At 39.4% G+C, this 25,754-nt stretch overlaps 3 protein-coding genes and 1 long non-coding RNA gene across 14 annotated transcripts in view; 1 reads left to right on the top strand and 3 right to left on the bottom strand.

The window, feature by feature from the left end:
• The window catches only part of LOC139995526 (uncharacterized), a 261,227-nt gene extending 259,426 nt beyond the window's left edge, over nt 1-1,801 (bottom strand). For 8 of the 10 annotated variants that reach the window (XM_072019111.1, XM_072019113.1, XM_072019114.1 and 5 more), the window contains exon 1: nt 169-305. In XM_072019111.1, coding sequence (XP_071875212.1) covers nt 169-223 — 55 coding nt within the window. In that variant the 5' untranslated portion in view covers nt 224-305. Of the gene's footprint in view, nt 1-168; nt 306-409; nt 551-813 lie in introns of those variants that run through there. The other 2 variants (XM_072019115.1, XM_072019116.1) reach the window with 2 other exon arrangements.
• LOC139995538 (uncharacterized) lies at nt 298-926 on the top strand. 2 transcript variants are annotated; one of them, XR_011801998.1, is made up of 2 exons: nt 298-420; nt 490-926. It is a non-coding gene; the product is annotated as an uncharacterized lncRNA (long non-coding RNA). The 2 variants fall into 2 exon arrangements; XR_011801997.1 differs by having other exon boundaries at nt 307-420; nt 485-926.
• Nucleotides 1,802-1,937: 136 nt separating the features above from the next.
• On the bottom strand, nt 1,938-4,120 carry LOC139995532 (tubulin alpha-1 chain). Its single transcript, XM_072019130.1, has 3 exons — nt 3,960-4,120; nt 3,215-3,437; nt 1,938-3,124 (listed from the first exon to the last, which is right to left on the bottom strand). The coding sequence occupies exons 1-3, from the start codon at nt 3,960-3,962 to the stop codon at nt 1,998-2,000; spliced, it is 1,353 nt and encodes a 450-aa protein (XP_071875231.1). The 5' UTR covers nt 3,963-4,120; the 3' UTR covers nt 1,938-1,997.
• A 2,869-nt stretch (nt 4,121-6,989) lies between these two features.
• Nucleotides 6,990-25,754, bottom strand: part of Tok (tolloid-like protein 1 tolkin) — a 49,127-nt gene continuing 30,362 nt past the window's right edge. Inside the window, exons 4-15 of the mRNA XM_072019122.1 lie at nt 24,848-25,123; nt 15,088-15,480; nt 14,647-14,825; nt 13,255-13,485; nt 12,831-13,061; nt 11,688-12,155; nt 11,330-11,452; nt 10,887-11,205; nt 10,459-10,750; nt 10,157-10,370; nt 9,460-9,710; nt 6,990-9,340 (exon numbers count right to left, since the gene is read on the bottom strand). Of these exons, the coding sequence (XP_071875223.1) occupies nt 9,170-9,340; nt 9,460-9,710; nt 10,157-10,370; nt 10,459-10,750; nt 10,887-11,205; nt 11,330-11,452; nt 11,688-12,155; nt 12,831-13,061; nt 13,255-13,485; nt 14,647-14,825; nt 15,088-15,480; nt 24,848-25,123 (3,148 nt within the window). The 3' untranslated portion in view covers nt 6,990-9,169. The remainder of the gene's footprint in view (nt 9,341-9,459; nt 9,711-10,156; nt 10,371-10,458; nt 10,751-10,886; nt 11,206-11,329; nt 11,453-11,687; nt 12,156-12,830; nt 13,062-13,254; nt 13,486-14,646; nt 14,826-15,087; nt 15,481-24,847; nt 25,124-25,754) is intronic.

Genomic DNA, 25,754 nt, shown 5'->3' with positions numbered 1-25,754 from the left:
TCACATAATTTACCTGCCACGTATAAGATATTACATCTCACATACGCGAAAATATAAAAAACATCTACGTGACCGAATGTTTCATATCATTCTTTGAATTCTCACGTCACAGAAAAGAATTAATCGTACTCAATGCATTAGACGCAGCACAACGTAGAGTCTTTCTACCTGAATTATCTTCAGCATTGAACACATTAGTCGAACACACGTGTAGATACAACATTTAGAGGTGTTAATGTATACACACTATACATAAGCAATTTGTACAGGTAGAGCGTCCAAGTGTATACATTTTATCAGAAATACAAGAGTCTCGTATCATATACGCTCCGGCTTACGTTTTACAAGATAAGCACACAAGAATATACAAAGTTGTTCAAACGTTCGCGTATTCCACCGGAATACTCACTCATTCTTATCGTAAGTAGTCATGAAATAAAGTTAGCATTCTTTGAAATGGTTTCTGTTTAAATGTATTATTCAGCACAGCAGAAAAAAAAACGTGATTGAGGAAACCGGAGAACGTTGCAACGAGAACTCGAGTTGGAGGGGCTGCACTCCACTGCATACATTCAAGGCACAGCTTCTTGCCTTGCAAGTAGGTATGCAAACAATATATCGATACACCTGACCCGAGGCATCGGTCCAAATTAATTTCAAATAAAGTTTATTCAACGTTTATTGTAGCCACCGTCAATTCGGTTTCGATGCATCGATCGTAGTATCGTATCGATATCCCCAATCATGGGTTTTTTACATTCTTTCCCAAGGGAAACGTTACTGAAAACTTTTAGTAATATTGCATTCACTCACTCATATTACTCGTCGTAACGCTGAATAGACAGGCGATCCATTTGGACGAACGTTAATTACTTGTCGATAACATTTGCACAATTTTTATCCCAACGAAACCGCCAATTTTTTTTTAATAAAATACCGCCTTACACACCACTGTGCACACCGACATGCACCAACGTGCACTGTCGTACTGCGCATGCGTGTTCGCGATAAGTGTAAGGAGCTCGACTCATGGCGGATTCTTAGTAAGATATCTATTCTTGTTATTGGAATAAAGTGAGATGAACTGATGCGTAAGAAACTAAGACGGGATAGAATTAGGAGAGATATTCTCGTATATGCAATAAGAAAGTCTAAATAGACGCGATAAATTATTAGGCAAACTACCATGCGGCGTACGTGTCATACTTGCGTATAGGTATTTTTAATATATATTTTAGAACGATTGAACTATCACAGATGACACGTTTAAACTATCCGGATGAAACAGGTTTTGTATAAACAAAATGTAGAAAAAAAGATCTAATGTAAAATTTATTTGTCACTAGACTATAATAGTTAACGATATGAAATAAAAGTAATATTTTCATGACGTTAATTTCCTTATCTTTATCACTTTTCAAGTTTCCATATTGCATACTATTATTTCAAATAATATTATTATTGTCTTATAAATTATATACGAAATAAATTGAAATGTTAAAGAGAATCTTCGTGCATCTATTTATTCATTAACAAGTATTGACAATGCGTAGAAACCGCAAATTTCCTTGTTCTTATATTTCAACATATCATCCTTTCCTGACATCAATAGTCATATAATCTTTCGATATAAACATATAAATTCATATCACAACACATCTTTAACATAAATAACTTCGTAATCTTTTTTTCTTTACAATTCTTTGCTATTGAAACGATAAAATATCTTATTGAATGCATAAAAATGTCAAATATTCTTCACAACTAAATATTCGAGTTAGTTTTACTAGTTTTAAATTTTGCAAAAAGATGCTTGATCTATTTTTTAATGTAACTTGTAACTTAAATGAACTACTCAACTCCAATTGTTCATAAAAGTTATTGAACAGGTCAGGAAAATACATAAAGGACAGGTAAAATATATGAACAATCACAGCTGCAAATCAATTCGTTTATTTTGAATTGTACGTTATTCAAAAATCTCAACGAGAGTCAGTTTAGTATTCTTCGGCTCCCTCTCCCTCACCCTCCGCGGAATCCATACCAACCTCCTCATAGTCCTTCTCCAAAGCGGCAAGATCTTCACGTGCTTCGGAGAATTCACCTTCCTCCATACCTTCGCCGACGTACCAATGTACAAATGCTCTCTTGGCATACATTAAATCGAATTTATGATCAAGTCGGGCCCAAGCTTCTGCGATAGCAGTAGTATTCGACAACATGCAGACAGCTCGTTGCACTTTAGCAAGATCACCACCCGGTACGACGGTAGGTGGTTGATAGTTGATGCCAACTTTGAATCCAGTTGGACACCAGTCGACAAATTGAATAGTGCGCTTAGTCTTAATAGTTGCGATGGCGGCATTAACATCCTTGGGTACAACGTCTCCTCTGTACAACATACAGCACGCCATATATTTTCCGTGTCGAGGATCGCATTTTACCATCTGGTTAGCCGGTTCGAAGCAAGCATTCGTAATTTCCGCTACGGAAAGTTGTTCGTGATACGCCTTTTCAGCGGAGATGACCGGGGCGTAAGTAACCAGAGGGAAGTGAATCCTTGGGTAAGGTACTAAATTAGTCTGGAATTCCGTCAGATCAACGTTAAGAGCGCCATCGAAACGAAGCGAGGCAGTGATCGAAGAAACAATTTGACCAATCAATCGGTTTAGATTCGTGTATGTAGGTCTTTCGATGTCCAAATTACGGCGACAGATATCGTAAATAGCCTCATTGTCGACCATAAATGCACAATCGGAATGTTCTAAAGTAGTATGGGTGGTGAGAATTGAGTTATAGGGTTCAACCACAGCAGTGGAAACTTGTGGGGCTGGGTAAATAGCGAATTCCAGCTTCGACTTCTTTCCATAATCCACGGACAAGCGTTCCATCAACAAAGATGTGAAACCAGAGCCAGTGCCACCTCCAAAGGAGTGGAAGATGAGGAAACCTTGGAGTCCAGTACATTGATCTGCGAGTTTACGAATACGATCTAGAACAAGGTCGACAATTTCCTTGCCAATGGTATAATGCCCACGAGCATAATTGTTCGCTGCATCTTCTTTGCCTGTGATCAGTTGTTCTGGATGGAAAAGCTGACGATAGGTGCCTGTGCGAACCTCGTCTACAACAAAGATTGATATAATGAAGAACTTATCTAATTTATTCTACAAAATATACAAAAATTATTAATATGGAAATAATAATTACATACCGACTACTGTTGGCTCTAAGTCAATGAAAACCGCTCTGGGAACGTGTTTTCCAGCACCTGTTTCACTGAAGAAAGTATTGAAACTGTCATCACCTCCTCCAATGGTTTTATCTGATGGCATCTGACCATCAGGTTGAATGCCATGTTCCAGACAGTATAACTCCCAACAGGCATTTCCAATTTGAACTCCAGCCTGGCCAACGTGGATTGAGATACATTCACGCTGAAAAAATTTAAATAAATTTCAATTGTGCAGTCTGGGTTTATAAAATAATACTAGTATATTTTTTTTATCTTCTTTTTATCGAAGATTATTCCAAATATTTTTTGTTACATCGTGGAGCGTATTGCTTTTAATTTCAATAATATTTAAAACGGTTTTTGTATAAAAGATATTTGACAGACATCATTCACGAAGTATCGATCGCGTCGCTCAAAACGACGCGACGCGCATTTCCCCCGCCGCTCGATAACGTGAAACAAAGAAATGCCTAGTTTTCATTTTTTTTTGTCCTACATAAATTCTACAACCAATTTTACAAATTATGTTTTATGCAAGCATAACTGTTATCCGAGATATAAATGTTTTAACTATTTTAACGGTATTTAGATATTAAATGAGTCACAACGGAAAGGGCGGAGCCGGCCGGTGCAGAAGTTGCAGTCAAGTCACTTTTTATGAATAACGCCGCTGATATACCTAATCGTTTCCAGCGAGAAGAATTTCTCAAAAATGTTTACTCACCATTTTGAAGTCTAGGGATTTGCTTTACGCTCTGGTAGAAAGTGAATAGTCGATAGTTAGAGCAAGTAATGGAGCTTCTGCTATCAACCACACACGATGCACGGTCGAAAACCAAACGATTAATGCGCGAGGGACGCTTGCTACCGGATCTTATACCCCTGACCCTCTACTCTTTTGGCGCACAGTCATTGGTCGCTAGTGACCTCACCCATGTTTCTGATTGGTGAACAGAAGACCGCAGAACGCCACAACGCCTTCACGCATGTTTTCTACGTGCAAAATATAGTACCTAGCCTCCTGTCATGCGACATTTATTTTATTGATTTTACAAATTTCGACGGGCACAGCAAGGAAATTGGTATGTAACGCCCTGTTCATTGACTCGATAACGATTGATTAGTAAGAAAATATTCGTTACACAGAAAACTGTTTTATTCAGGTATGGATCGGGTTCATCGTACAATGAAACAAAGTCCAAGCATCTTAACGGTTAGTTTTGAATATTCTAACAAATTTTTGTTAAGTTTCTTAAAAGATTACTAGATCATATCGAAATTTATTTTTAAGAATGACAGTCTCTTGTATTATCTAGTTGTAATAGGAGACATTTTAAATTGCTCAGATGTACGACCTTTGCATTTATTATACATGCATATGAACTTACATATATACGTACATACATACATACAATGTATGCATAATGTAGTCTTGTCCTCGTTAACAAAAAGTGTCACAAATAGTAGGTCGACACGCTGTAACATTATACGCTGTAATTAATATAAGTCTACTATTAATTATTAAGTTTTAAAATAGGACAGTTTTTTAGAGTTTCTATTACAACATTAAGAGATTGAACCTTGTTTACATATTAATTAATAAAGAATACATTCAACAAAGTCCTTCACGCACAGTTGCAATTGTAGTTAAGGATTTTATTGAGAATTACTTTCTATAAAGATTAAGCGGGGAACAACTTTTATTACACGTTGCAAATATTACATAGTTACAAATGGATTTTCTCGATCAGAATGTGTCACAGAGAGATTGTCATCAGAATTTCACGATGCACTTGCGAGAAGATACACGAGAGAAAGTTGCTTCAAAGTAGTACATACTTGTATCGCTATTCTGCTAACACAAAATTGCAAATTCTTTTCTTCATATTTCATATATTCTTCATATTTCATATTTTCTGTATATTTCATTAAAAAAATATCCAGTATCATAGAAATTAGTGTTTAAAAATGTTGTTATCGCTATGTATTTTATTTTGTTATCTTTAAATTTGCATTGTCTCGTGAAAAATGGATGTTCTGCAGAGCAATGCAAAAGAACACGACACTTATTCTTGGTTGCAAAACCACTGCGGTTGGATATGGGCGTTGAACTTGTCCATTGGTTAATAATAGACGTTGCGTCGCAGAATTTCTATTCAGAAGTTACCTGTATGTGCAAACCCAAGGAAATTGCGGAATCAACCAAATGAAAATGTTTCGTTGTTTGCCAAAATAATTTCTTATCTAAAAATGTATAACATTTATTTTCTCTTTACACATTAGAACAAGCTTTTCATCAATAATTTAAAATTTAGATAAACAAAAAATCTCTTCCAAACATAGACTTGTATCCTTTTTCGTTGCATAGACTCAGAAACAAGCAGAGATATTGACCGCCCGTGTAATTACGTAAGTGGTCATATTCCGTCAGATTGTATCCATTTCTGAGAATGAATCGATAACCGTAAAAGCGAATCTATATAACTAAAAATCCTCAGAACAAAATAGTAATACAACATATTGGTCGTCACTTTTGCATCTTTTCTATATTTATTAATATTAGATCATACATATATGTAGATGTTCTTTGATATGCAGAAGTGACAAAGAAGGATGAGACTCGCCGTGAGAGAACGCTTCTGCTACTCGACCGTTCACTTTTTCTAAAATTGGTCACAGACGGTCGGTTCTCGCGTAAGGAAAGCGGTAAATCGTGACGATCCTCTTCTCTAGAGAACTTACAGGGTGGGGCACAGAGTATTCCCTCTGGGAATAACTCCTTTGTATGACGTGCACGTAAAAATTACGTTGTTTCCTGAGAGAACTCTGGACTTATTTTGTTGATGTTTTTAGAGCATAATAGCAATTTTTAAAGCATTATATAAGCATAAAATTTCAAATAACAACGTATAATAACTCGTGTTGTTCGTAATCACGGAAATTTTATGTGACTGAAATGTTTGAACAATTAGCGTCTTCTAAAAATTTGTACTCGATGTTATTGATTATTATACGGTATATAAGATGAATCTGTATCTTATAGTAATATTGTTTTTTTATATATGATCACGGAAATTGATCTTTTACATTAACATAATCGATATCGGTACAACTGCACAATGATGTAACATATCGACCACGCGCTTATTGTCCTTGTATTTGCAGAGATCTTGTTCTCCAAATATAGTAAGCCAGTAATCCAAGGTTTTTTATCTTACACCTCATTTCTATTCACGTAAATAACTGCTTGATCGATTATTTTTTTAAGATTTAATTTTTTCAAATTTTATGTCTTTTCAATACGAAACAATGAAAAAATAAGTAGAATCATCAAAATTAAAGTTTTCATTTAGAATAATATTATTAAAGAACACTTACCTGAAATCATTTTGACAGTCAGTATTCTCCATTAATGACCAGAGTTACCATATTTATCGGTGACTAATCCTGAACTTGTGACATTTAATAATAGTCAATTATTGATCATTAAACTGACATTAAGTTACGAATCGAAATACTTTGATCGTTAGTCGGGATCGAATAATACCTGATAATCAATAGTTTTTGCGATAGATTCTTTTTTTATTTTCTGACTCGTCGGAATATTTAATACGACAGCAATGCCATTAGCTATCAAATGCTAGCAAAATGAACAAGCGTGATAGAAGGATAGAGGAACTCGTGTAGGTAGAGGATTATTTTTCAATAGAAGAAACGCTTATATTAGTTGTATATACTTGCTTAGTAATATATATAGAGTGCCTATAACGTGTATTTCTGAGAACAAATAAATCACATATAATTTACAAAAAGGAACTTGACGCGGCGCTTAATATTGCTCTTATCGTCAGATAATAGATAAAGGTATTATTATCTATACTGTGTGTTTTTAGGCATATGAATTTTTCTTTCTTTCTTTTTTGAAAGATCAACATTATGCGCGTACTCGCTCGTACATCATGTACACTTGCAAAAGAAATTCAAAGTTTGTCGTATATCTTGTTGCTTGCATTCACGTACAAGGTATTGCTGGAAATAATATAAGCCATATTCATCGTACGATACATTTAAAAAATAATATCAAAGTAAAAATATATCGTCTTTTTTCTTTTAAATCTCTGTGCACCATCGTGAAAATTGTACACCGGGCAGTGAATCATGTAGAAAAATGACCAAAAGTTTGGAAATTTCAGAATATCGTTACTCGAACAACGTTTTTTTTTTTTTTTTGCAATTACAGAATAATCTTTTGCGCAATATCATTTTCCTTAAACAATACACAGTGTACAAAGGATAACGTTTCGTTCTGTCAAAAACACGAGTACTTCGATGAGTTCGATAGGATACGTGCCCGATCTTAAAATACGTTTTCTCGCCATTTAGCTGCAAGTTTAATATGAAGTGACCAATACTCGCATCGCAACTCCAGTATCGATATCTACGACAAAATTATTAAAGATATCTAGTTGTTCTAGCTGTACTTTCTTGGAGTACCAATGACATTTGTATCAGATACTATTGTCTAGTTCATTAATTTAACGTACGTCTATAGATCTGTCGATTGGTATCGTCGGAATAATTTCATTCCGCAACAAATTACTGCGTGCATTATTACAATTATTTTTAAATATCTCGTTATGAAACGCAGACGAAAGTACAGAGCCTGAGAACCGTCAGAAATCTATCAATTCACACGATAGCGAGACATTTTATTTTTTGTCGTCGATCCTATGACTACGATATAAAACGGCACGACGTCTACATCTAAACTTTTATCTATGTACAATAAACGCTCGGCGAAATCCTCGCGGAAACGTTGATCAGTTTCAATCGAAACCGGCCGCTCGAGGTTCGCCGTAAAATTTCTATCGCTGATTTTTCAAGATTGATCAGCGCTATGTCTAAATTTATATCTAGATTATTCCAAGTATTTGCACGAGTTGTATGGAAGGTTTCCATCGAACAGATTCGAGCGAAAAACTTCTCGTCATATTTTCTTTCTTTCGTTCGATTCGAAACACGCTCGGTTTCGTTCGATAATCTTGCGTAGCGACATTAGAACCGTTTATCCGCGTACATTTGAACAAAACGCTTCGAAAAGTATATTTTTATTTAAAAATAGGGAAATAGTGAAAATGGAAAGAAGAAAATTCGAAAGAATTGTACATAGTCGAGAAAAAAGTGATCTTTCAACGTGATCGAATCGTTTGGTATAGGGCAGTGCTTGAAAGAACAACGTCGACCATAATTCCGGATTACGTTTGTTCCTCTCGTAGACTTTTCCTTTATGCCTTCTTATTGTATTCATATCGATTACTTAGAATAATTCCGAACACCGATAAAGATACTGTTCGATTAAATATTAGAAAATCACTTTGGCAACACTAAATCGTGTGTTGTTTCGCCTTCCTTCTTGAACCTGCTGTTTCTCACTGGGTTTGACAATTCATAGTAGTTAACAGTATAATGCGCTCTACCTAAACATACAATGGCACGATTGGCCTTGACCCTAGGCCGAATTTCAGGGTCGTTACATCGCTACTCCAAATGGTTAAGCCGTTAACTAACGCCATCGCTGACGGAATAAATTATCCTTGATGCGAGACACTTGGGATTAACTCTGGGCAATATTTTCTTCGTTCACCCGTTAATCGTTAAATACAAATCTTCAAGTCCAAAAAGATCGATACTGTCGGTCGATATTCGATCGATTCGCCTCCTTCGAACGTATAATTCGTCGGAAGAATAAGATTCACGGCCTCGACGATCGAGCAAGATTCACGTTTAACAAGGGCTACGTGGACTCCATCGAAACGTTTGAAACGTTTACGCACGAGTAATTAGACATTACTCGCCTTCGCCTTGTTCGTTATTCTGCAAGAGTGAACCAATGTGGAATCCGTAGCCCAGTCGATTGGCGAGGCCTGTCACGGATCAGAGATTCTCCTCGTCCGCATCTTCGTCCTCCGAACCTCCGTAATTTTCTCCACTGTCTTGACGGTCAACCGCAACGAATAGCGCCATAAAACCTTTGTTCGATATCGTGTCGTCCGTTCTGAACCTTACCAGCAATGCCTCGTTTATAGATATGAAGTCGGTGGTATTCTGAAACAAACGAATTGCATATTAAAATTCAATGTCGATACAAATGGCTGGATTGTGTTCAAGCATCGATACGTAAAAGCGATCTTTACTTTTCATTAAAGCCAGAAGATAAGACTTACGCTATTTCCACAATATCGTCCATACAAAAGACCAGACGTATCTAAACCGGAATAAACTTCGACGAAATCGTAATTGCAGTCGCTCTCTGATTCCAATTGGAACGTGACAAACGTGAGATGTACGTTTTTGCCAGGTGGTGCCTCGATTGCCCAATCGCAGTCGGTCCTGTGGTCGTAATTGTGGGTGCCGTACTTCGCATGAGAGTACAAATGCTTTACTTCAGTCGTGGCAATCAAGTGGCCACCGCAAGCTGTAGAACGAGATTAGGTGAACGAAATTGTACCTAATATCTTAAATGACTCGATACTATCGCAGACGTAAAATGAATCGCCACGATGCTTCAGAAAGCACAGTACACCTCGATACTTTCGTTTATTGATTACTGTCTTTTTCCGAATTTTTAATATAATTCTGTAGATTTGAATCGTTTCTTAATGGAAGTATATATCAGGCACGCTTGTACATTTTTTTCATTGAAACAGAAAATTCACTCGAGCACAACATTTTTCTGGCACATTCTGATATTTCTCATGCGATTCTGATGGTCGCACGAGATTTTACGAAAAATCGCGCGAAGCACGAAAGAGGTCGTGCTTTAAAGGCAAGATTGATGTTATGGTGGAAATCTTACAGAAGTAAGTCACATTCTTAATAACGAAAGTATGATTACTTCGTTTAAATTGATGGCACTCTTACCTGTACTGTGAGTCGCGAGGAAACCTTTCCTTTGGACGGAAGCATCGCTCTTAAATACCATATACATTTGATTCCCAGTTGCCAGAATTGGATGCGGCTCTTTGGTACCGCAAAATTTTCCCAGAACGTGACTATCCGGTGAATCGCCGTCGTAAATAGCGATATGATCGTAATTGCATTCTTGATGGGATTCCATCTCGAAAACTTTGAAAACCTGGATGATTTCGAAATCGTAGCAAATTTAATTTAATTTAAATAAAATTCTAGTTAGTAAGATTATAAAACGATTCTTAGATACTAACTAATTTAATACGATGTCCTGGTTTGGTTACAAAGTGCCAGACGCAATCCTTAAGGCCGGGATAATAGTCTGGATAGTTTGGCGATGTTATAGTACCCATGGGTGCGACAATTTCGTACTTGCAACCGCCCTCCTTGCAGTCATGGCCATTTTCATGAAGCGTAAAACCGTTGTGACACGAACATTGATAAGATCCTATCGTGTTCCTGCACTCGTGTTGACAACCACCGTTGTTGTTCGCGCATTCGTCCATGTCCGTGAAGAAGACGGCGGCGAAACCAGTTTTTTGAATACTGTAATCGCAGAGAGAGAAAAAGAGAGAGAAAGAGAGAGAGAGAGAGAGAGAATGTCAGAAAAGAATATATTTTGCTAAGTTAGGGTTCCCTTAAAATTTATAAACCAGCTAGTAACAAAATTTTAGAGATTTACCTATTATCAGACGTGAATGTCACTCTTAAAGAGTTTCCCTCCGAGGTAATCAACGATGGTAGCCTCGAACCGCAAAAAATACCATGTTTTCTCAAAAGATCGTCTCCGAGCTTGCTGCTTACTTCCACGGAATCGTATTCGCAATCCTGTTGACGAGCATTATTCCCTTCTAGATCGAAGTGCGTGAAATTCAGCGTGATACGATATTGAGGCGGAGCTATGATTTCCCAGACACAATCCTTGTTTCCCGGGTAAGTTACCGGAAACGAGGGGCTCGTGATAGTTCCGTTACTGTCCTCGAATACTCCGCCACAGGCATCTAACGGACATAAGTATACGTCAACTGGCGTAAAGAGATATACCGAAAATCTGCTGTCACTCAAACAATTCTAAAGAGAGTACTTGAAAGGAAGAAGAATATTTCAATATTTTCTACGATATACCTTCACAGTGTTTTCCATCGGAATGTAATTCGTAACCAGGTTTACAGGAACATTCGAATCCGCCCAAAGTATTGATGCAATTGTGTTCGCAACCGTGCTCGATCAAAACACACTCGTCGAATTCTAAAAAAAAAAAAAGAAAATGTAGCGAAAGCATCGATTAATCTCTCTTCGATTGATTTGGAAAAATTCGCTCTATTCTATATTCTCTTTAATTCACGCTTCGATGAATCTCTCTCAAAATTCATTTACTACCACGAAGATACCTTGGCCGAAGATTACTGGTATAAGATAAAAGGATAAAGCAAATCCAATCGACAGCCATTGAAACTCGATCGAACGTAAAACTGGAACGTACCTTTCATGAACGTGGCCGAGAACCCAGCCTTCTGTACGGACCCGTCGCTAACGAACTTCACCAGAAGTTTGTTACCGGTGGACTTAATGTCCGGCGGTATCTTGTAACCGCAGTAAACCCCGATCAATGGCGAGTCCGCGTTATGACCGTCCCGCACCTCCACGTAGTCGTACACGCAGTTGTCGTGGTTTTCGATCTCGAACGATTGAAACTTCAGTGCCACTTGGAAGTTCTGCGGCACGGACAACTTCCAGACGCACTCCTTGCTCGACTGATAGCCCTCCGGGTAGTTAGGCGATTCCAAATGGCCTGTGTCTTCCACCTCGATTTCACCGCCGCACACAGCCTCGTAGCTCGCAGTAAACCCACGATGTCCCGTCTGATGGCTCGACGTCACATATGTAACCAGCATTCGACTTCCGGTCGAGACCACCGGCTCGTGGATCTTTCCGCTTCCGCAGTATCGACCTGTGTTGCGATTAAATTGTTGTTACGAGAGTCCCGACGAATATACTCGAGGCATCGACTTGTATTTCCGATATTGCGTTCGAATGATTTTTCGATTTTTCGAAATGGAGAGCTGGGAATTACGATGATTAATCCAATGGTCTATATTTGTTGTTAGATCTATGTCAATTTCGTAGAATTCATTGAACGCGATAATAACCACGAGAATAATCGTGTACGATAATATTGAAACATCGGTTATTCCATAAACCTAGTTCTACGATGTGTCTCTTCCTCTGTGAATAGCGGCATATCGGGATCACCTTAAAACCCGAAATCCAATCAAGTAAAATACGATATTCATATTGACCGTGTGCAGGACCATAAAGGATTATACAAATCTTATATAACGTTGACAAACTAAATCCTTCGATAAATTTCTATTTCGAACGAAACCTGCTATCGTATTCTTTGTTTTAAAAAAGTCATTTTCTGCCCGTTAATTATTGCCATGCAAAAAAGAAATAGTGGATATATTCGTAAACAGGATTTTCTATAGAAACGTCGGAATAAGGCCAACAGGAATTTCCTTAGCCGTGGTGAACGCAATATTCGTGATATATACCCGCGATACAGTCGGACCGGGGATAAGTATAAATTTTGTGTTTCGGCTTCGTTATCACGCGTTCTACTTACCCAGCACGTTGCTTTTGAACCAGTATCCGTCTCTGATCTCCAAGTAGTCGCTGCGACAAAAATTGCTCTTAAATATATCGAGCGACGTGATGTTCAAGACTATGCGTTCGCCGTGGGTCGCCGTGATTCTCCATTCGCATCGTTCGCCCTCTAGTGGCGGTGACCTGTTCGGATGATCCAAGATCGGTGATCCGAAACTCCCACTGTTTTCTTGAAACGTCCTGCCACATTCTGTGAAAATACGAATCAGATATTTACTCAAAAGCTCATAGCTAATGATACATTTTTTCGCTGAAAATACTGGTCTCTGTAATATATTAAAAGAAAAATATGCTATATTGATAATTACAATCAATGCTGTGGTAAAAGCATCCTGATACGTTTCCAGTAATTGCAAAAATGACTAATATCTTTATTAACTTACTGTAGCATCTGTAAAGAAGATTCGTCTGAGCGATATCCCCCTCGCTGAGTCGAAGTCGCTGACCAATCTCAGGCCGCTTCTTGCCATGAATTTCCATTGGTAAAATCGTGTCTAAGTACGTCCCTCTCGAAAACGTGTTCTTCGCGTAGTGCATAATGGAATCGTAATCGTACGGCAAACCAAGTGAATTCACTTCCTCCTCCGTTAGTTTATTGAAGTTGTACTCCTGACCTATAAAGAATTTTTTAAAATTCCATTAAACGATTGTTAACGCAATATACGCACGCAAATCGATACAGACTAATCTCTAACGTTCGTACGCTCTCGCGTGCTGACGTATGATCGCGCATTATATCGTACGTGCACGCAAACATTCGAAATACGAGGTCAGGATCGTCAACCGAGATCCAAATTGACCACTTCGAATCGACAAACATCTGACGCTTACAGCATCGGGAACTAGCGTCAGGTAACTGTCTCTGTGTAACTATAGTTGGTAACTCGACGTGCCATCGAAGAAACAAAGCCGGTCGATTTCATCGACTATTCAGTTGCTTCCAAAGCGACATTCGACATTGTCAATCGTTTCCGGTATACACAAAGTCTGACAACGTCGCACGGACGATATTCCACGTTTCGACGGAGTCTCGAGTGTTATTCTATCGTATAGGCTGTAGTCGGTGTTTCGATCTTTGTTTGATCATCGAAAACGGATCAGTAACCTTAACGAAACCACAACAACGGCACGCGCGTTCCTCGCGCGATTTTGTCGAGCCGAGGCGAGCTTGCGTGACTGAAGGTGTAATTTCACCGTCTAAACAGATGGTGCTGCGTCTCGCTAATTAAACAGCTCGTTACCATTCCTGTTATGAGTATCCATTAATCGGGATGCGATCACCCGTTCAGGGACTGTCACATCGTGTGTAAATATTAGAATACCGGCCCTCGATTAGTTGTCATCGCTAATGATTGGTGAGATTTGCCCGGCACCCCGTTGCCAAATTGGTCCATTAATCTAAAACGGACATCTATTCGCCTATTCGCGAAGGTAAACCCGCGCCACGGCCATTTCCTAGCTGAAACGGAATCGAGAGTCAAGCACGTACCAAAAAGCCATGCTCCTCGTGCGGCATCCTTCTCACGTTCACCAAACATCGGAGACTGGTAACGACGTCAAAGCGTTCGCGAAACGACGCTGCTGTGATTCGATATCGTTAAAGTACGTTTATACGTTCCTTTAATGGTTACAATGAAACATCCTTAGCGTGTATGGGATCTTAGGTAGGTATGAAAATAGAATAGTTTGTTTTTGTAACTTGGCTTTATTTGAACTATACTTTGTTGGAATATATGGAGGAAGAGAGGTGACGGTGGTGGAAAAATTTCACTTACCAGACATGATATTGTCACGGATAATCTGTACATGACGATCGCGATCGGGTCTCGTATGCTCGTGCCAAAAGCCAACCACGTGGCCCAACTCGTGAACCACTATTCCGAACTTGTCGCAATTCTTCCCGATACTTATCGCCTGCGGACCGTTTCCTCGTTTCCCGACGAACGAGCAGCATCTGTGAAATGAGTTTCAAAAGCGAAATGAAAGACATTCTGCAAATGAATCTTAGATCGATATACATATCGAAAGACACCGTCTTCTCCACCGCATTCTCTTGCTACGCAAGAAACTATATAAAAATATGTATTTTTCTAACGAATCGAAACTATCACAACGATAGAATGTCAAAGTTGCTACGTGTTATGAAAAATGAGTTTCTTCGGAAAACCAGTATTTAAATATTCTTTCTTTTCTTATCCATGAATTAACAAACTCACCCACACGGCCTTTCTGTGAACAGTATGTAATTAGGATGCTCTTGAGGAAGCCTTTCGACGAATTTAACGCAAGTAAAATTCTCCCAATGCCTCATGGCTTGCTTGAACAGAGCTTTGTGAGCACCGGAAAAATTTCCATCGATCTCGTACGGGATCACTCCGTGATCCCATACACGTTCTTTGCGTGCTGTCGCGGCTCTTCGTGTCCTACTGGAAAATCTATGTCTTGTGGTACCGCGTTTGTTTGCCGAATACTTTGGTTTATGCTCCATGTCGTAGAATTCTATGGAACGTAGCTGTCGATCGTGCAACGACACTACCTCGTCTGAAGAGTCATCGAAATCTCGTCTGACTAGGGGAATCTTGCGACCACGATGCCTCCTTTTCGTTCCTCTGCAAACGAATATGTTCATTGATTTAGCTTTCCCTAACTTTTGCTGTATTTCTTTCTTTGCTTCCTCTTTCTTTTTTAAACAATTTGGATATTATTCTTTGTGCAACCCTCTAGAGAGATATCGTAAAGATACTTTCCAAAAATTATTTCGATATTTTATTTTTATTGTGCGATTTTTCGTTGGAATAATACAACTCTGAAGTAAAGTTGGTTAAATGTGGCTATTGTGACTATACCGTAATACTTTTTGAAGCTCTTATCAAAATTTCTACGAGTGATTGTCAGATTTTTTAAAAATCCACGACCTATAATCTTGAGAACCAAATACCACGAAATGAGAATCGTTTAATTTAATCGGATACGCACGGTCGTAAGAGGTTTATATCACTTACTTCCTCCTTGAAACCGCTTAAAGAGAACCACCTAAAACGGTCGTAAAGGGGCCCGTCTAAATTTTCATTCTCGACTCAATTTTCGTCGAATCGCATTCTTTCCTCGCTATTCCATATTCGCCGAAACATCGTTCCCGTCAAGGGTAAGAGATTCCCCAGTTAATCTTCCCGTGTCGTGCTTTTACGATCTCTAGCGTTATTTACGTGACGCGAAGCTGGTCGAGTTTCCCCTACTTTTTTCCTTTTTTTCTCTTAGTGAAAGAAAAAAGCCAGGTTTCGGGGTTGAGGGGCAAAAAGAAGCTCGTAAAAAAGAGAAGAAAAAAATGGCAAAAGAAAGAGAGAAAAAAAGAAACACGAAACACCGGAAAATTTACTCACAAGAGCGGCATCGAAACGTTCAACGCTGGGGTCGTTAAAAAACTGTAAGACCGGAAAATTTACGGCGCAAAGTAGCAGCTATCAAATGTTTAATGTAACCGGAATACCGGGATCGTTAATGGTGAAAGCCTGCTTGCCATTTATTAATATCCTATTAGCGTAATATCGAATATTATTGTTGAAGTTTCGCGAGGTTCTCCCGCGACCTACTCCATTATCGTCTTGTAAATAGCAATTTCCATCGTACGCTCGATCGTGTGCCGCGTCGTAAAACGGTCACACGTGTTTCAAAGGATAATCAACATCGGTCACCGGATGTTTACTAAGTAAATAACCGGACGGATAACGGGGTTGAAGTTGACCGGCTGGTGCAATCCTCTTCTGACTTCGATAACGACCAAATAGTTTATGGACTCGCAACGAATCGTTATGATTGTATCGCGTCTCGTGAAAGTTAAAAGAACGCACGTTCGTTTATAACGAAACGGTGGAGAACGACAAGGGGACGAAAAACGAGACGAAACGACGAGGAACGAGGCAAAGCTGCCGCGAAAACAGGTGTTCGCGGTTATAAAAATGGCCGCGAAACACGGCATTAAAGCGGACCGTTGCTTCGCGAATTGAATGTACCGGCAGTTGAGTTTTTTTACGATATCGGATGAAATTGCCACCGGCCTGGAACAAACGCGCTTTTTAGAGGCCCTTCGGCCGCGCGGCCTCCGCGGACACCCCTTTATCGGTCGGAAAAAAGCAATCGTGGCTAACGAACTGACCGGCCAAGTGTCCAATTCCAACTTTGATGAAACGTATATTTATGCGTTGCGTCGCGCTGAACTTTCGCTCGAGAGAAAGGTACTTCGTTTTACACCAAAAACTTTGCTATTTGTAAATACGGATAATTTTGCCGAACATGAGATTCATCGACGACGTACCGAAACCTAAAAGTGTTTCTTCGTCACAAACAGCGAGCGTGTATTTTATCTCGTTCGTTTGCTTCAGAGTGAGAAACACGAAGCGTGTTGGCGACGTACGAAAATATGTACGTGATATGAAAAGATCACGCGTGATACAGATTCTATTAAGTTTTGTGGGTCGCTGGAATAACTTCACGACGCAACGGATAAAAAATGGATAGCAGAAGACTTTCGGTTCTATAAACACGATAAGCCTGGTACGGAGGAACTGGATGCCAAGGATTTTGTGTTACGAAATTCAATACAAAACTTGTCCGTCGTAAGGTTCGATACTGATGACTCTAGGTCGCGAGGATTCTATAAGAACGACATCCAGAATCTCGAGGCCGGCAGGTCTTCGATATCGGCGATTCCGCACTTACGAGGCGCGATATCAGCAAGAATTTCAGCTTTAAAGATATGAAACTTGATAGAGGAAAAAATCTTTCCTGCATCGAGGTATACGATATCGGCAACCCTCGAATTCTAGAACTCGGTCAAAACGATTCTCGAATCTGGAGCAGTTTCTTGAACGAAGAACATTTTTTTAACCGCGTATTCGTATTGAGAGATTTTATGCCTCTTGGTCTTAAGGAAATGTTGTGAGAAGACTAAGTCGCTATCTTTCGCTGAATTTGAATGAAACATGCAAAATGAGTTCGCAATTAGATGTAAAAGATTTAAGAGATATCTTTCGTTTTAATAAAAAGGAAAATTAAAACTTTAGCGTAGATTTCTTTTCATACGCTTGGTTACTTTATAACGAAGCAGGAACGTACACTTTGTACACTGGAAACGCAAGTGGTGTTTTACACTTTGTCGTACATATTGGAATAACGTAGCCTCTTCGACGGAGTTGAAAAAAAGAATTTCTACCTCTGTACTAGCCGTATTCCTATTTGCATAATACGAGGAAACGCAATAAAATCTTTCGGCAAATATCTCACGGGCACACGACGGTGTGCCGCATGCATATTCATTCGTAGAAACGAGGCAAAATCGCGAAAGAACTTTAAGCCACCGATTTGAGATACTTCTCGTATGAGCGGATTAGCACAGGATTTATCGATAGAAAGCTTGTCTAAAGACCACTAGACAGTTAATCCTCGTTATAGAGTCTTATAAAAAATCTTATAGAAAATGTTGCCCCAACAAATGCTTGGTAGAAATTTCAATCTAACGCTTTTGTATCATTTATCCTGTAACAAACCTTTTCGTACGAAGAGGAGATAAACGAGATTCATTAACGAAATAAATGTTGTCATCGAAAGAACAGATTTTAATTCGATCTAGTGAAATGTACGATTATGCCGTTTGAAATATCAGAAGCGAACTTCCAAAGCATCACTCGCGCAACTCACCATCCCAGCCAGAAATTATCAAACGAATTAACAATTAACAAAACAATCTCCGACAAAAATCAAATCATCTCGCTTGCCGGGCTCCAACCCTCGGTTATGTCCAAACTAGTGAATTACCTCATCCCGAAAATTCAATCGCCCTCCCCTCGTAATCCTGTATCAGAGAATCCGCCAAAAAATAAACTCGCTCGCAAAAAGCAGGGACACAATTTATCCTGTCCCCTGCTCGGTTCGAATCCGCGAAAACGAATGGTATCGGGTTAGGGGGTATGAAAACGGAAAGAAGGGGAGAAAAGGTGGAGCACGGGGGTGAGGTTTGCGAGGGGAGTGACACTTTGAAAAATAATTTGCCCCCTTCGCGTAAACATCGGAGCTCGCCGCGGAACGAGGCTCGCACGCGTGTGCCACGGCTCTGCCCCTCGTTTATTAGTACTAATTACCGCGGGGCGTAATTCTCCCCGGATTTCCTATCTCCCCACCCTAGGTTGGTCGCGAGGGGTGAACCACCCTTGCAGCGGCGACTCTCGACCGGCAGCAGTCAAGCTATGCGCTTCTGAATCGGCGCGGCATTACAATTAATTAACGGGGCCTCGAGCGAGCGAACGAGCGAGCGAGCGAGCGAGCGAACAGCCTCCATTAAGGGTGCGCTAGCGAGCTTCGTGAACGAACTACCAGCGAAAAAAGGAAGGGAAGAGAGAGGCAGAGGGAGGAAGAAGAACGGTGGTTCGTGTACGTGTAAATCGTAGAAATTCACGGCTGCTGGTGGAAAACCGACAGAGCGCTTTTCTTTAACAACGTTTACTCGAAGTCTTCGCCGAGGATCTTTCTCTCCCTTTCGTTTTGTTTCTTTGACTTTTACGATCGTAGCCATCGTTATAGAGCAGCGGGATGGTACGAGTTTTACGATTCAGCCCCTCGCGACTTGTCCTATGAAATAAATATCTCTTCGGTGTCGATTCGCGCTGAAACACGAAATCCCATTATTACGCTCCCTCACGATGGTGACTCTTTTGTTAACACGACACGAATCGTCAGAGATTGATACGTTATATCGCGGGACAAAGTTGTTCGGAACTTACGACAGTTGATAATGAAACGTTTTATTTTATGGAAAAACGAGAGTTGTTCCAGGAAATTGAGAAATTGAGAAACAGAGGTTTGAAGCAGGTGTTGATTAATGGTGAGGTTACTCGAACTGATTCCAGGAAACTGTTTTAGCCAGTTGCTCGGTTCGACATTGGCGCCGCTTGTAATACTTGTCAGTGTCAGTCAACGTTAGTCGTATTAACGAAGGCAAAAGAAAGATTATTTGTGTTAAAGCGACTTCCGCTTGACGCGTTTCCAGCGTGAAAATGAAAGATGTATGCGGCCTGTCCTATGAACAAATTGAGCCGGCGAACAAGGCTTAAGAAACCTTCGGAAACTCCCGGATAATTGTGAAATAATATAGTTTGGAAGACGAGTTCTTGTCGAATATCTTTGGCTTTTACATATTAAACAAATAAAATATTAACGATAACAAATAATTAACGAATAAAATATATCGCATCATTCGTCGGATACAAAATGCATACGATGACTCAGGCAAATATTTTGGACGTCTTGCGCTGTGTTTTTTAACATTCTTCCTTGCTTTCTGCCTCTGCGTTTATGTATGTTGCTGTCAAGGAATATATGTTTCGAACAAATTAGACGTCGCGTCTGTTTCGTAATTCAGGTCAACTGTTACAGCTTCGAAGATATCCGGGGCTGGAAACAATACGTCTCGCTTAATACCGTGTCTAGCAATACTCGCGCTGCGAGCAACAAAACCTGCAATCCGTTGTTTTCATTGCGGCGATCTTGTCGGGGTTGCGGCAAATGCAGTCCTGGATCTAAAACGTAACGATAATCGCGCGATTCGCTCCAATCTCGGTATCCATTAAATCCCAATGTCGAAACTTCCAACCCTTAGCGGTTTCTAGGGTTAAGTAGGTTTTACCGGCGGTAGCAAAGTCAGTGGCTGATACTTTCACGGTAAAAGGAACACGCCACTAAAAGGGAATACATTTCGATGATCTTGGCCGTGATAGCGTTCCTCTTGTCTTAGTAAAATAAATATTTTTTAAATTGATACTAAAATAAGAGAATATTCTTTTTTAGATAAAAGTCAAAGAAATTAAATCGTCGGAATTGGCGCTTACAAAAGTGGTAAGTTATAAGAAAGCAAATTTACTTTTCACAATTTGGACGAACGTTTCACGATCACGTTCCCGAACGAGCATATATTCCGGAAGTCTCGTCAGGTTCGATCGAGCCGGCGCTAAATTCATTGAAAAGTCACGCGACTCGGCCGTATGTCATCCTTTTCTCTTTCACGCTGCATTCAGAGAACCATTCGATTCTATCGGAGGAACACCATCGGTTGACCCGACGTGGATTTCAATCAAACGATCGCGAGACGCATAGATCATTCTATTAGCTTTGACGTGTGCTAGTTACCACCCCTTCGAATGTCGATCCATCTCTCTACACTGGCGGTCGAACCCTCCCCTAACCAGCAAGCAATAAACCACAATATAATATATCAGTGTCCCGGCCATACTGAAATAATCCAGCCCGACCCAGGTTAGAATTTAACGAATCACGATTTTTCATCAATCAGCGGAACGACAATGAAAACGCGATTCGCGGCTTTCCCCGTTTCTCGCCTCCCTGATATTTTCACCCCACAAGGGTCTGTTTTGTTCGGTCCGTTTTACTGTCATCGTCCTCCGCGTAACTTATCACCACTGAATAAAGCCCGCGTCTAATATATATCAATATTAACGCCGAGCTTGCAATCCTTGTGATTTGTTATGTCGCCTCGAGCGAGTGCTTCGTTGGCAATTAATTAATGAACCGGGTGTTAAATTAATCGTGATTTGTTTCAGCGCGACTTCTTGTACGTTAATGAGAAAAATTAATTTCATCTGTGTAGCTTCTCCGTTCTTCTTAAGCAACACGAGACAAATTATTCTTTTAAAAATATTATTCGTTCGGATTTGATTGAGATTTCTTTCAAGCAATCGATATAAACGAAGCTTTATGTATACAGGAAATCTCGACTTTGTAGAAAATTTAACGAACAGATACTTTAAAACGTAGTATTTAATTTGCTCGTTTGCTTCCTACAAGCAACGCCAACTATTTGACTATTCGTATTTCCGTTAAATCGATTCCGTGTATCCAATTTTTATATCGTCGTATCGACTTGACGTCAAAGAGGAAATTAAATTCCCAAACATCTAAAATGATTAATAAACAAGAGTTAATGAAATTAATATCAGTAACCATTATATTACCGGTCTGTTAAATTGCTTATTATCAATCCCGTCAAACAAAATATAGAAATATTTGAAGCGAAGCCAGTTCATCGAGCTTGCGTATTTATCCCAGGAAATCGAATTCACTCGAACGAACGATCCTGTGACGCGTATACGAGAGCGCGGTTTTAATCGAATTTATCGAAACGCGCCTTAAATTCATCCCCTTTCACCCGTCCATTCCACTGTCCATAGTTCAATAGACAACAAGCGCACGATAATCTCGCGGTACTGATAACGCGCAACGAAAAGAGTCAAGCGCAGCCGGAGGCGCAAGAACGGAAGTCACGGAGGACAGAGGAAAATGATGAGTTACGGCGACCGATTCACCACCGACGGACCGACGTATTCGCTGAATACGAAATTTTCTCCGACTGATCTCGATAAATCACTCGAATCCCATCTTTCTCCTTTCCAACCATTTTTTTTTCCTTTTCTTTTTTCTATCGGTTTCTATCTGCCTCTCCCACCTCTCTGCTCACCTTTTTGCGTCTTCATTTGCTCGATGGTCGAAATTGGAGCGAAAGAAAAGGGGAAAAGAAATAGAGAGAGCACGATAAGAAGAAGTTATCCCCGTGGCATGATCGTCTTCACGGATCCTTCAATGAAAAACGTTTAAGACCAGATCAGATTGAACCGATGGAGAAATTAATGCGTCTTGAGCTTCGCTCGTTTTTAATCGATACTCGAAGCTGACTGAAATTTACAGCTCGACTCGATCCTCCGTTGGTCGACAAGGGGAAAAAGCGGATTTCAAAACTTCCTTATCGCCCAGTAATTAATGCGTTCGCGCTCGCTTTCTTAATTGGAATTCCTGCGTTCAATAATTACGTGGCAATTCGACGGCCGCTGCGCCTCAATGTAATTGATCGTTTTACGATTCTATCAGGGGATGAGAAAGAGTTATTCGTTCGTTCGTTTATTAAGGACGTATTTTCATTCATGCGACTTTACTTATACGTATAATAATAAATACGAGCGATTGTTACTTGGTAATTCGTCGAGTATGATTCGTCACAATTTTCCTATGCTTAAGAACACGTTTTAAATGCTTCGTTGTTAAATCTCTGATCTTTCATCTATCTCAGCTGCTGTCGTCAAACGTTCTGTTCAGAGTTTAAACGTTCGAAGATGCATTTTGTAACTCGAGCACCTTTGAGAAGAAAGTACGTCTACGGTTTCTTGAATATCGTGGAAATTTTTTGAGTAACAGAAAGTTTCCACATCGAATTTCGAAGAAGAGTTTTTAACGTGCTTTTTAATCGGTTCGCTTAAGAGGTACTCGGTAGAAGAGAGCCACACGGAAATGAAGGTAGAAATTTCTGCGGATACAGGGCTTGACCACGTCAAAGGTATCAGGTTCTTGCTTGATCCTCTTCAGAATTCTCCGTAGCTTCATTGGGAGATCACAGTGAGATCGTGTTTCATGGTGTCGAACTCGGGTCGTAAATAAACGCTTTCGTAAGCCTGCTGAGTATCACTGTAAGCGTGAAAAAGGAACGAGGAGAAGCTATAACCGAGAACTGCTGATTTGCGAGCACAAGAGAGAACGTGCAGGAAATCGAGAAATCAATGTTTGCGGTTCAAAATTTAATTTATATGTCGGTAGTAAATTTCATCTGAATATTTTAACGGTAATATTAAATATCGTTTAATAATTTTAATACCGGTAGATGTTGCATTCATTACTGGCATCTCTTGTATCCATTACCGGATTTATTTAAGTACGCTTGAAGTTCAAATTTTTCGCATGTTCCGTTTTAAATAACGATAAAAAATATGTCGAAAGTGAATGTTATTACGCAACCAACTCGATTTACAAAATTTTATTCATCGACGTTAATATAAAAGATGCAGTTTCACGGAAACTAAAAAACCCGGATTTTCTCGAATACATTTTACCGATATCGTCCTTTCTACTCCTTTTTTGGTCTTCATCCCCCGTAGGTTTTCAGAGAGGAGCGCATAATCTATAGACGAACACATCCGCAACCGGTCAGAGACACTAGTGTGCCGATGTTGACAGGTTATTGGCAGTTCAAGGGCTGAAAATGCCCGACCGGCACTATCGGTCCCCATTTTCCAGCTTTACGATGACGACCATTGTTATTGGCATAGTAGCCCTACCAGCGGAAAATTGTTGGTGATAGGGAGGGTGCGAGTTAAAAGAGCGAACTCTATTATCGAACACGGCAATACACTTAATCACTTCTCTATCGGAAATAGAGTATGGTTCTTTTTTTAACTTCCCAATGGGTACTTCAGCTTGGAGGTCTTTTGTTAAAACGTTTCCCACTGGTTTTATTCCAAAAAGTAAAATCCAGTTCTTCCGCTTAATCATTAGATTTTATAGGTCAGTACGTTAGAAATGTCATTATCGAATTCCTAAAATGAAATCGGAAAAGTATTAACCAGGAACACGAGGAAGTTGGATATCTCATATAACGTTTTCGTGGTCAAGCAGCGTGGTCAATAAAATACGAGATAAGATTTAGTTCGAAAGATATCAATTTATAAATTTCTGACTTGTTTCATATTTCCTGGTACATCGATCGAATATTAACATCTTATGGGTAATTTAAACGCTATACATTTCTGCCAGACTCCAAAACGTTTCCATTCGATCCGACGATAACTTTCCTTGACAAATGTGCTTTACTCCGTAGAATTTTGTCGACGCTTTACACGAAATAAGATGATTTCCTTGTTTTCTTTTATCAAATTATTTCGCATGCATATCTATTTCTAGATCCGAATAATATTTTTCTAAACGCGTAAAAACGGAATACGTTGGCTTCATCATATTCTTAAACTTGTAACAAAGTAAACATTTAAGCTACTATTTCTTCGATCAAAGTTATATTTAAAAAGAAAAGTTTTCAAATACAAACGTACGATAAGCGTGATTCATTAAGGGGAAGTAAAGAAATTCTCGTACCTTCTACGGTGATGACGACGATGACGCCGTTTCGATGCGTTCCGTGTGCTGCTTTCCGGTTGAATGGTGAACACTTCCTCGACGTTTTCCACGTTCGTGGTTTTTATTTGATTCACGTTCTCGGTAGTCGTGGGAAACGCGTTCAACTCTTGAGACGTTCTCAAAAATGCTTCCATCGATTTTGTAGCGTTCACGTTCGACGCCGTTTGCGAGGCTTCACGCCCTTGTTTTCGAGCGGAATGTCTTTTCTTGGTTGGTGGGGTGGTTGATTCTAGCCTAAACATTTGATATTTTTGACGAAACCGCTTTAAAATCATCGAAACCTTTGGAATTAAAAACTAGAAATTCAATATTTAATTCGGAAATTCAGAGATTCAGCGTCCAAAATTGAAATTTGTGTTTACTATAAAATTACAATAATGTGCGGAGGAAGATAGTTAAAACCTGTACCATAAACGAGACTTGTGTCATTTATAGAATATTTCCAGCAAAACAATAAATTAATATACGCGCAACATAACATTGACAAGCATGTAAAGCGGGCACAAGACGCATTCTATATCATCCGTTTTTAATTAATACTACTGGTGGTACTAAAGGTATCTAAATACTTTTAATTGGCACTCAAAATATGAAAATGTATCGCTTTGTTTCGTAGGTTTTCAGATAAATGTACATATTACCACCCTGTTGTTTATTTTAAATACCCGACCAACTCTGCAACAAAATATTCTACGAATTCGTATACGTAATATCGTCTATTAAAATAATTCGTTCTCTCGAAATCAAAAATCACGAGTACCATTAAAAAAGTTAAATCTGGTTTTACACAACTAAAATATACGTTTAAAAATTCATTACGAAAAAGAGTTTGAAAATTACACGAGGATAAAAGCAGGTGCAATAA

This window comes from Bombus fervidus, chromosome 16, assembly GCF_041682495.2.
Source record: "Bombus fervidus isolate BK054 chromosome 16, iyBomFerv1, whole genome shotgun sequence".
Taxonomy (NCBI): Eukaryota; Metazoa; Arthropoda; class Insecta; order Hymenoptera; family Apidae; genus Bombus; species Bombus fervidus.
This window is presented reverse-complemented; position numbering and strand designations above follow the sequence as displayed.